The following is a 12,136-nucleotide window of genomic DNA, read 5'->3' as shown; positions in this document are numbered from 1 at the left end:
GACCATAAATTATGGTGTAAAAATAAGCAGTTATTAATGAAAGAGTGTTAGATTTATATCTATAGAAAATGAAATAATATATACAATGTGCCAGCAGAGTTTCTTGCTCAATAAATTGTTGTTATTATTATTGCTTTAATTTTGCTTCATTACTGCCTGTCAGTGTCTCATAGCAGTTAGGAGCATGGCTGTGAAATCAATTAAAATTGGGTTCCTGACTTCTAAATGCATCTGTGTGTGTGTGTGTGTGTGTGTGTGTGTGTGTGTGTGTATATATATTTTTTTTTTTTTTTTTTACCTTCCCATTTTTGTCAGTTTCCTTACTTGTAAAATGAGGAGAACAGCAATGCCTACCCCTTTGGATTATTACAAATTAATGTTCAATATCAATATATATTATTAATTTTACATTTTTTATTAGAGGAAACTCTGTGAATCCATACACATGGATGAAGTCAATAAATTTAAAACCAATTTGGAAGAATTTTCCAAGTATACAAAAATGGTCCTGTTAGATTTCTTCCCATTTCTTGCACTCATCTCAGCTTCCTTCAATGCAGAATCTAAGAATTGCAGTGATTGGTTTCCTGCTTTCTCCTACAAGCATTCCTTTTTGAGACCATCCCAAATATCCTTTTGACAGTTTCTGTAGTGGAAGTATAGTGAAACACTAGAGATAATTGTTTATAAACTGAAACAGCTTTCCTACTGCACAATTTTGTGATAGCATTTTTCATCTGGTATAAGGTATAAGGTGTAAATTAAGGATTTAACATGGGAGTTATGTTAGCGTAGAATACAGCAACTGCTTTATCAATGGATAGTGTAGCTACAGGTCTCATGTACACAGATATGCAAGGCACAAAAAACAAAACAACCACTGTGATGTGGGAGACACAGGTGGACAGGGCTTTGAGTCTCCCCTCCAAGCTGTGGTTCCTTAGGGAGTACAGGATGACCACATAGGAGACTAGCAAGAAGATGAAGTTTAACAGGCAGATGAACCCACTGTTAGCAGCCACAAAAAACCCTCGAGTATGGGTATCTGTGCAGGCAAGATTGAGCAAAGGGTTCAGATCACACATGAAGTGATCTGTGATGTTGGGGCCACAGAAGGGTAATAGAAATGTGAAGAGAATCTGTATGGCTGCAGGAAGAAAGCCTCCCACCCATGCCACTCCCACTAGCAACCCACACAACTGCCGGTTCATGATGGTTGTGTAGTGCAAGGGCTTGCATATGGCCACATAGCGGTCATAGGCCATCACGGTAAGCAGGATGACCTCAGCACCTCCAAAGAAATGTTCCCAAAAAACTTGGGTCATACATCCATTGACTAGGATGGTCTTCTTTTCATAGAGTGCATCTATGATCAGCTTTGGAGTATTGACAGAGGAGTGGCTGGCATCTGTAAAGGAGAGATAGGCCAGGAAAAAATACATGGGGTATTCCAACAATGGACTGGCAACAATGGTGACCATAATGACTACATTTCCTACCACAGTGATGATGTAGATGACAAGAAACACAATAAATAAGATTTTCTGCATTTCTGGATTCTCTGCAAGCCCCAGTAGAACAAACTCTGTCACATTGTTTCTGTTCTCCATGAATTTCAGCTAACTCTTAATTACATTACCTGAAAAGAAAACAATTTTTATTAATGAAACTTTCAATATTATACTTTCCCATTATAAGAAATAATAAATGTCGGTATTCAATCAATTTGTCAGTCTTTATGAGTTTTTCTTTAGATGGAAATTAACATTATGAATTCTTGAAGCTTACTAAAACTGCCTCACAGGTGAAATTCTGGTGAGAGTATAACTATGAAGAAATTTTGTAAACACATAGGGCAGTATATCATCTGTGTTCACTGATGACTAATAATTTAGTAGTAGTACCAAGTATACAGATGACTCTGGAAAGGTAGGTAGAAGACGGTTGTTAAGGTCATGAATGTAAAGTTAAGAAGTTTACCCTTCTTCTGTAGGAAATAGAGAAATATGGAAGATATTGAGAAAATAAGTGGAAGCATAAAGAGGAATCTGGGGAAGGGGGAGTATCGGGATATTGCTATTGTAAAGATCTTTGTGTATCTTGAAGGAAAAATGAGCAGAGAAACTAGATAGGAGACTTTTTATAGTAACTGAGTCAAGGAATAATATGGGTGTTGGTAATAAAAGAAAGCATAAAAAAGGTATTTAAAATACTTATAATTTTTCATGTCAGAATGCAATTAACTATATCATAGCTAATCATATATTTATTTTAAGGATTCTTTGCTATATACACAGCATGGTGGTACCAGCTTTGTACATGTGATTTCATTTAATCCTTGTAAAAAACTATGTGGTTGGTATTGCTCACTCGTATTGCACTTGAGGTAAGAGTATCCAGTACTAATGCTAATAGTTATTGTACCAATGATAATATGAGCTAATATTTACTGTTCACCTTGTGTTCTAAGTGTTTTACAGACATGGCTTATTTAATGCTCTCTACACACCTTTGAGATGGGTACCTTTATTAATACTTACTTTAGACATCAGAAATAGGAAGCACAGAGATATGAAGTATCTGTGTCAAGATCAAGCAGCTAATAAAGGGCAGAGCCAATGTTGGGTCTTAGGTTGTTTTGGCTATTATCTTTTTCTTATCCCATTCCTTAAACCTACCCTATTTTGTTTACAATAAACAATGCTGAAATAATAATTTTTATATTATATTAAAAGATTGTAATATTTATAAGTTTAATACTACTTTTTGTATGTTTAATGACATCTTGAATATGTTTATTGTTTAATGACATCTTGGATTTCTTAAATATTAAAAGAAATGTAGTACTGCTTTCATTGAAGGGCCCCTTCATCTTGGTTTCTCCCTCATTCCCTTCTCTCTTCTCTCTTGTCTGTATCCCACTCTGTGGTCCTCTTAGAGTTTTCCACAAAAACTGAAACTGACTGTCATAGTGGTTAAGTGTATTGAATCTAGGATTATATAGACTATATAATTCTGGTTCTTCTACTTGCAACTTTTTCACCTATGGTACATTCCTTCATTCCTTGCTATCTTACCGTCTGTGTAATGAGATAATAATATCCACCTCTCAGATTGTTATGAGAATTGATTGAGAGAGAATGTATGGACATAACCAGACAGTGCTGGGGACACACATAGGTCCTTCATATATTCCGTTTTATGACTGCTTATGCACCTAGGAGATAGCAAAAACTGGTATTTAAGCCATGATACAAAAAAAATTTAAATATGTAATAAGCTCAAGAAAATCACCTCTAAATTTATCTTAAAAGAAGCCACAGAGACTCATATTATTTAACTCATATGGGTAGCTGATCCCACTAAGTGTTCTCCATGTTCATGTTTGCACTAAACTAATCAGGTGATGGTTATGCCATTCCTTATTCATCTTTCTGTTTTTTCTTTATGTGAAGTATTTTTAAATATTGTTTCCATCATTATGGTTTATCTGCATTATTAAAGGAGATTGTCTTATTATAAATGCATGGTGTCAGATGTCAGAGATCTAGGTTACAGGGCTTCACATTGCTTAACCTCTATGAGCCTCAATGATTTCATCTGTTAAGTGAGGATAATGATAATTATTATCATTTTACTAATTGTGGTGGGGATGAAATACTTTATTACTATATTTGAAAAGTGCTTAAAATATTTGTAAATATGGAAAGTAACATGCTTTATTTTTTTAATTAAAAAGATTTTTTTTAAATAAAAGTGAAGACTACTGAAAAATTACCTTAGGAATTTGATAGATGATCTTAAAGATTTTGGGGGTATTCATAAACAATCTTACCTTCAAACTCACCTCCTCTAGGAATAAATAACTTTCATATGAAAAGATATTACACACTTGGAAAGAGGCTATTCAGTTAATCAAAATCAACAGTTGTTAAGAAAATGTTCATTAAGAGTCTAAATCTTTCCTTTTGGTCTAAAACCTGAAAAAACTTTTCCCAGAAAACCTAGGATTTGATTTTGGAATGGACTTACTTGAAATAATATGGAGACTCAATCTTCTGTAGATGGATGTCTCTGTTCCTGCAGGGCAAGAGGCAGAAAGTATGGTGGAAACACATTTAAATGGGTCACTCTGCCCATAATGAAACTTGTTCTAGAGATGAGAAAAACAGCAAATCATCTTCACTTTGCACTGAATAGAAATTTAAAGGTTTCATAAAGGTTTCATAAAGGTTCGGTGACCTGGTCTTATTGGTGTTGCCTGCTCTCCCAGGAATAAATTATCTCTTCTGATGGCAATACTTTGTTTCAGAAACAGGTATTCTGAGGAGCCAAATCTGAGAAACATCTATACATTAACGGAAATTGTATTCCCTGCACTTGGAAACTTAACCAAGTGAGAGTTCTCGTTCTCTGCACCTCTGTTGTTGAGAAAACTGAATGCCATGTGAATAGCAGGGTGATATCATTCCAGTATGTGAATCTTTGGTGCAGTTTCCCTGTTGACTTATGTCAAAGAAGGAGCTTCTCTTTAAGTCTTAAAACTTTTCTAGAAAACTGCTATTGATTACTTGAGAGTTAGAGCACTAAGGATCTATGCATAAGAGCAGCTATTTTAAAATATTTGCTCCTAAGCATTGTTTTTCATATTTTTCAAGCAGCCTTTTAAGTAGCCAGAAACCCTAAAAATCTACAGATTAAAATTAGCTCTGATGTCCTTGGGCTGGTTATAGAATAGTGGACAGCATTAGAAATGTAGAGAGATAACTGAACCATAAGAATGGAGTTCCAGTTGTTCTACATCTTTGGCACTTTGTGTTTTTACTTGTTTCATTTTGGTCATTCTATTTGAATATAGTGGCACATTATTGGAGGTTTATTTGTACTTTCCTGGTGACTTTTTTTTTTCACGTACTTATTGGCTATTTGTATATCATCATTTGTGAAGTTTCTGTTCAAGTTCTCTTCACATTTTAAAAACAGGGTTTTGGGTACCTTATTACTGAGTTGTGGTATATATATATATATGTAATACATGTTTGTGACCTGCATTTTCATTTTTAAAACAGTATCATTTAATATCAGGAGTTTATAAATTTTGACAAAGTTTAATTTTCATCTTTTTCTTATGGTTCATGCTTATTTGTTTCATATCTAAGAAATACAGATCTACTTAACATCATAAAAACTACTTCTATAGTTTTCATAGATTTAGCTTAGCACAGAAGTCTTTGTCCAACTTTGATTCATTTTTTGTGTATGGTGAGAGGTAATGCTTGAGGTTCTTCTTTTTTCCCTATGAGTATACAATTGATCAGCAAAACTTTTTGCGAACTCTAATCTTCCATATTTAATTACTTTGAAATTTTTGTGTAATTAATCATGCAATTGAGTCTATTTATTGGATTTCTATTCTGTTGCACCAATCTATATTTTTATCCCAATGCCAATTCCACACAGTCTTTTTAGTGGAGCTTTAGAGGAAGTCTTGAAATTATGTACAGTAAATCCAACTGTGTTCCCTTTTTGGAAGTGATTTGCTACTCTACTTTTAAATTTCTGCATAAATTTCAGAATAAGCTTGCATTTTTTTCAAAAATTCTCCTGGCATTTTGATAGGAATTTCATTGAATCTATAAAATTGATAAGGTAAAAATAATGGGTCACTAATACTGATGTATATCAGTATTATCTCTCCCTTTATTTACACCTTTAATTTCTCTCAGAAGTGTTTTCTTATTTTAATATACAGGTCTTCAATATTTTTTAAACATTTATCTGTAATATTTCATTACTTCATGTTTTCCAGCAGTAGTGTAATACTATAATACTATTTTGATTTTACTTTCCTTTCCAATTGTTTTGTGCTTGTAGAAATATACTTGATTTTACTACATTGGCTTTGTATCCTGTGACTTTGATAAATTCACTTCTCGGGTCTCTTACTGTTTTGTAAAGAACTGAACATTCTCTGCTGGCACAACCATGCTATCTGTAAATAAATAGATTTTTTACAATTTTATTTCCTTCTTTCCAGAGTCTGTGTCTTTTATTTCTTTTTCTTACCTTATTGTAATTACCAGAACCTCTGTTATAATGCTAGATAAATATGTTGAGAGTGGACATTCTTATCCTGTTACAAATCTTAGAGGGACAGTATTCACCATTAAAGATGAAGTTAGTTGTAAATTGTAAATAGATGTTCTTCATCAGTGTAATAACTTTTTTTTTCTTTTTCTTTTCTTTTTTTTTTTTTTTTTTTAATGTGCTGCCTCAGTTGACATCCATCTTTGGCTTGGGCTCTAACCTGAACACTGCTCCTTTGCCTACTTAATAAGCAGCTTTCCGGCCCTGTGGCAACTCCCCCACAGCTGAAATCCACATATATGACTACCACTCATGCCACCCACACACCTCATCCAGACCCCACAGCTCCTACAAAATAATGACCAAACCATCCCCACCACCCTCAGACCCCCAGTCCCTTAACCCATTCCTGCGTTTTTGCTTTAAACCAACCAGTGTTTGAGTCCCACAGGAAATCCACTAACATCCACCCCTGAACCACAAGAAAGGCATAAGCCAATGGCTCCCTCTTGCTCTGCTTCTTTGCTCCCCACCTGCTGGTTGAGTTACCTCAAGGGTGTGCATTTCCCGTTGACCCTTCATGCACCCCTCCTTCCCTGGGACCTGAGTAACACACTAACCTTTCTTATCATAATAGCCTCAGTTTCTCATTATGTAACACCTGACCCCCACCCAGACCCAAATTTAAAATCCAACTTAACTAATTTGCAACAATCAAATTCAGCAAGTTCCTTTCTATTCCTTATTTTCTAACTTTTAAAGAAAATTGTAGTTCTGAGTTTAAGTTTATAAAATGTTTCTATACCTCTATTAAAAAATCAATTGTTTCTTCTCCTTTATTCTTGTTAATTAGTGAATTATGTTCCAACCTTTTATTCCTGGATATACTCCTCATTTTCATGGTGCATTATTCATTTTTAAAAACATATTGCTGAATTTGATTTCCTAATGTTTTGTTAAATATCATTGTGTATATGTTCTTAAGGGATAGGTATCTGTCTTTCTCTTTTTTTCATTATTGTGATTTGGTTATGCTATTTAGTCAATGCTGGATTCATGCTGTGAGTTGCATAATGGCTCTCTATTTTTTGAAAATAGTTCATGTAGAATTGTTATCTTTTTTTTTACTATTTTTTCTTTTGCTACTTGTGGTTTTTGTGTCATATCTTAGAATCCATTGTTGAATGCAATGTCTTTAAGATTTTTCCCTAAGTTTTCTTCAAAGAGTTTTATGGTTTTAGCTCTTGTAGTTAGGTCATTGATCAATTTTGAGTTAATTTTTATATATGGTGCTAGGTAGGGTTCTGGTTATTTCATTTGTTAGTGGAAATCCAGTTGTCCCAGAACCATTTGTTGAGGAGACTACTTATTACCTATTTTATAGTCTTCGAGCCCATGTAAAATCATTCACCATATATATGTGTGTGTGCGTGTGTGTATGTACGTGTGTATTTCCGAAATCTCAATTTTATTCCATCAATCTATATGTGTACACTTATGCCAGTACCACACTGTTTTCATAATTGTAGCTTCGTAATAAGTTTTGAGGTCGGGAGGTGTGAGTCCTCCAACTTTGTTCCTCTTTTTTGAGATTATTCTGGCTATTCAAGGTGTTTGAAATTCCCTTTGAATTTCCAGATCAGGTTTTACATTTCATCAGATGTGGTTGTTTGGACTTTGATATGGATTGTACTAGTTTAGAGATCACTATGGGGGATATTGCCATCTTGATTATATGGTCTTCAATCCATGAATTCAGGATGTATTAGCATTCATTTTGGTTTGTGATTGTTGGCAACAATGTTTTGTAGCTTTCTGTATACAAGCCTTGCAACTCCTTGGTTAAATTTATTCCTAAGAATTTTATTCTTTTTGATGGCATTGGAAATAGAATTGTTTTCTTAATTTCATTTTCAGGTTGTTCATTACTAGTATATAGAAATAAAACTGAGATTTGCATGTTTTTCTTACATCCTGTAACATTGCTGAACTCGCTTATTATCTGATTTTGTTCTCTGTGTGTGTGTGTGTGTGTATACCTTGGGAGTTTCTTTATATGAAATCATGTCTTCTGTGCATAGATATAATTTTATTTCTAGCTTTCCAATTTGGATCCCTTTTTTTCTTCTTGTCTAATGGCCCTGGTTACCACTGGCAATACAATGCCGAGTATTAGTGGTGAGACCAGACATGCCATCTTGTTCATGATTTTATGAGTGAAGTGCTCAGTCTCTCATTATTAAGCATGATGTTAGCTGTGCCCTTTACATAGTCTTCTCTTATCAGATTGAAGCAGATCCCCCTTTTCCTAGTTTGTTGAGTTTTTTTGTTTGTTTGTTTGTTTGTTTGAAAAGGGGTTGGATTTTGATAAATGTTTTCCTAAATAAATTGATATGATCAGATGATTTCTCTTCCTTCATTCTATTAATCTGCTGTATTATACTTACTGATTTTCATATTTAAAACATTCTTTCATCCCTGTGATGAATCCAGTTTGTCAGGGTGTGTAACTCTATTAATATGATGCTGGATTTGATTTGCTTGTATTTTGTTGACAATTTTTGTATCTATATTCAGTAGGGATATTGGTCTTCTGGTCTTCTGATGTCTTTGGCTTTCATATCAGGAAATACTGGCTTTATAGAATGAATAAGGAGATAATTTCCTTCTCTTCTTATTTTGGAAGAGTTTGAGAAGGACCGGTGTTAATTCTTTAAATATTTGGCAGAATTCACCAGTGAATCTACCTGGTCTTGGGATTTATATTGTTCAAAGCTTTTTTATTATTACTGATTCAATTTCTGTACTTTTTTCTATCCATAATTTCAATTTCTTAATTGAGTTGGTAGTGCATATGCTTCAAGGAATTTGTCCATTTAATTTAGGTTGTCACAGTTGTTGGCATACTGTTACATATAGTATTCTCTTATAATAATTTATATTTCCATAGGTTGATAGTAATGTCCCCATTTGCACTCCTGCTTTTAGTAACTGGCGTTTTTTTTCTTTTTTTTCAGAAGTTTCTGAAGAGAAATTGGTTGTTAATCTTATTGATGATCTCTTTTATGTGAAAAGTAGTTTCTTTCTTGCTGCTTTCAAGATTCTCTCACTGTCTTTGTCTTGTGAAATTTGATTATAATGTGTATCAGTGTGGACCTCTTTGATTTTATCCTACTTGGAGTTCATTGTACTTCCTGGAGAAGTACACATATTTGGGAAAGTTCTGTCCATCATCTCTTCAAATACTCTTCTTGTCCCTTTCCGTCTCTCTCCTCTCTGTCTGGGACTCCCAATATGCCTATGTTGGCACACTTGAAAGTGTCCCAGTGTCTATGTTCTGTTTATTTTTCTTCATCTTTTTTTTCTTTCTGCCCTCAGACTGGATTATGTCAAGTGACCATTTCTTAAGTTCAATGCCTCTTTCTTCTGCTTGCTGAAATCTTCTCTTGATCCCCTCTATTGATTTTTCAAATCAGTATGTACTATCTACTCCAGAATTTGTATTTCCTTTTCATAATTTCCTTTTTTTTAATTGATAACCCCTATTTTTGTGAGACTTCATTCTCCTAATTTCCTTTAGTTTTTATACATGGTCTAATTTTACTTTTTGAATGTATGTAACACAGTTGATTTAAAGGTTTTTTCTAGTTATTTCAATATGTGTGCTTCCTCAGGAACAGTCTCTATACATCATATTTTTTTCTGTAAATGTGATATCCTTGTATCTCTACATGTTTTACAGTTTTTTAATTGAAAACTGGACATTTTGGATATCATAATGTGGTATCTCTAGAAATCAGTTTCTCTCCTCAGGGTTTGTTGTTTTTGCTTGTCGTGGGTGTGATTGTTTATTGACTTTCTAAACTTTCTGAAAAGAATGTGTTCTTCATTGTATGTGATCACTGAAGTCTTTGTCTAATTAACTCTGTGGTAGGCTAGTGATTTGACAGAAATTTGATTAAATGCTGTTCCATTCCTTGCTCTGTGTTGGAGCACTCTGAATGCTTGGTCAGGCTTTTCACAACTCTACTTCCCTTCACTTCCTGATCATGTAGAGCCTGAACATCAGATAGAGATAAAAGCTTCGGGTCTTCTCAGGACATTTCTGAGCATACACCTATCCCTGAATCCTCATGTGGACTTCTAGATTACCACCAGACAGAGGAGCTTTACAAACACTTTATTTCACCATCTATAGTCTTCGACAGACTCTCTTTTCCCAGATTTTTCAGACCCTCTGCTGCTTTCTCCATCTGTGTTATTCATTGCCTTAGGCAGCTGCAGCCACTGTGTTTGCCTTTGGTTCTTTAAAAAAGGTGATGCAAGGGGCTTCCCAGCCTTGAGAACTTCCCAAGGCATGAATGACAAAGGCAACCTCCGGAGTCAATTCTTCACAGAGCCATCATCATGTTAAAATGCATGTCCACAATTGTTTCTAGTCAAGGTGTGTTTGTTCTCAGTACACCAGGAATGTGGCCTGCTGCTGAGATGGCAGTAGGGAACGACTGGTGGGAAGTTAAAATGATTCAAGGCTATAATTAAATTTATCAAATTCCTTCTTCATTAAGCATTCTCCTGGTTGTTGTGTTTGCGATTATGTTCCAGAGTTCCAAACAAATGTTGACTCTATTTTATGACATTTTTATCATCGTTTTAATTGAGCAATAGGCTTTTGTAGTTCCTTTCTCTGCCATTTTTGGTGATATCACAAACCTATTTTTTTAAGGATGCTATATCATGACCATACCATATTTACTAAAGAAATGTAGGATTGGTTTACCATTAGAAAATCAGTCAATATATTTCACCAATAAAGAAAATAAAAGAAAAAAATAAATGATCATCTCAATGTATATATAAAATCACTGATAAAATTCACATCCATTTTTCATAAAAACTTGTAGCAATATAGGAATAGAAGGAAAATATTTAATATGGTAAAGGATATCTACAAAAAAGCCTGCAGTGAATTAACTGAGAAACATTGAACAATTTTAATCTCCCTTTTTTTTTTTTTCTTTTTTTGCTTTGGGTTTTTCTCTTCCAGAAACCCTGTGACTTTCAGTTCACTAAGTTAGTATGACTGTGACTGTAATTGCACTCACACTGGATTGAAGAAAACCAAGAGAGAGTTTATTTTAAGAATTAATAATTCTGCTAAGAGCCAAGCATTGGCAAGCCAGTAGTTTATAATCCTCTATTCTGGGTTGTGGGAAAAAAAATGACCTCTCTCTCCTGACCAGTTTGCATGTAAGAACAACCTATGACTTACTTGTTTGTCCATATTTTTCCTAAATGTTATTAATAAAGCCCATGATCAACAAGAGGGTTAAGTAAAATGATGGATTTCAAGTCTAGCAATTATTGGTAATATTACAATGTGCGTAATTCTTGAAAAATAAGTTGTTCTTGGATGAATTGTTCTCTTTTCTCTTCCTTTCTCTCTTTCTTTCTTTGTTTCACCTTTCCTCATTGGTAAATGCTTTATGATACCTAACATTGGCCAGCACAATAAATATAAAAATGAGCAGCTCGTAAGTCCAAGAAGAAAAAACATCCTGAAAACCATTTATTTGAATAGTGATCTGGGTTTACAGTTTTCTAGAAAACTCCACCCTCAGTTTTAAGAGTCAAATTCTGATTCTACATTGTGGAAAATGGATTTATAAAATATATGAATGAATCAAACAAAAACAAAGCAAAAAGCAGGGGTACAAAACAATGATTAAATCTTCAAGGATTTCTTTAGTAGATAACTCTTTTATGTATTTGTTTTTTTAATCTGAAGACTTTTCTTGTGTGTGTATGTTTTTAAATGCAATTTTATTGAGATATATTCTAACACCATACAGTCAATCCAAAGTATACATTCAATGGTTCAACAGTATCATCACATAGCTGTGTATTCATCACCACAATTTTTGAGCATTTTCATTACTCCAGGAAAAAAAAAGAGAAAACCCAAAACATCCCATCCATTTCCCCGCCTCATCATTTATCATGAGCTTTTGTGCAGTAAAATTTGATACTGTTGATGAAAGAATATTAT

At 34.0% G+C, this 12,136-nt stretch overlaps 1 protein-coding gene across 1 annotated transcript; it reads right to left on the bottom strand.

The window, feature by feature from the left end:
- Window positions 1-761: 761 nt before the first annotated feature.
- Window positions 762-1,610, bottom strand: LOC119518028 (olfactory receptor 4C46-like). The gene has a single exon (XM_037815123.1). The coding sequence runs from the start codon at window positions 1,608-1,610 to the stop codon at window positions 762-764; it is 849 nt and encodes a 282-aa protein (XP_037671051.1).
- Between the last annotated feature and the right edge of the window lie 10,526 nt (window positions 1,611-12,136).

The sequence above is a fragment of the Choloepus didactylus genome, chromosome 21 (genome assembly GCF_015220235.1).
Source record: "Choloepus didactylus isolate mChoDid1 chromosome 21, mChoDid1.pri, whole genome shotgun sequence".
Taxonomy (NCBI): domain Eukaryota; kingdom Metazoa; phylum Chordata; class Mammalia; order Pilosa; family Megalonychidae; genus Choloepus; species Choloepus didactylus.
This window is presented reverse-complemented; position numbering and strand designations above follow the sequence as displayed.

Excerpts from the sequence above, each read along its gene's own strand:
- LOC119518028 (XM_037815123.1), bottom strand. The coding sequence starts at position 1,610 with ATGGAGAACAGAAACAATGTGACAGAGTTTGTTCTACTGGGGCTTGCA.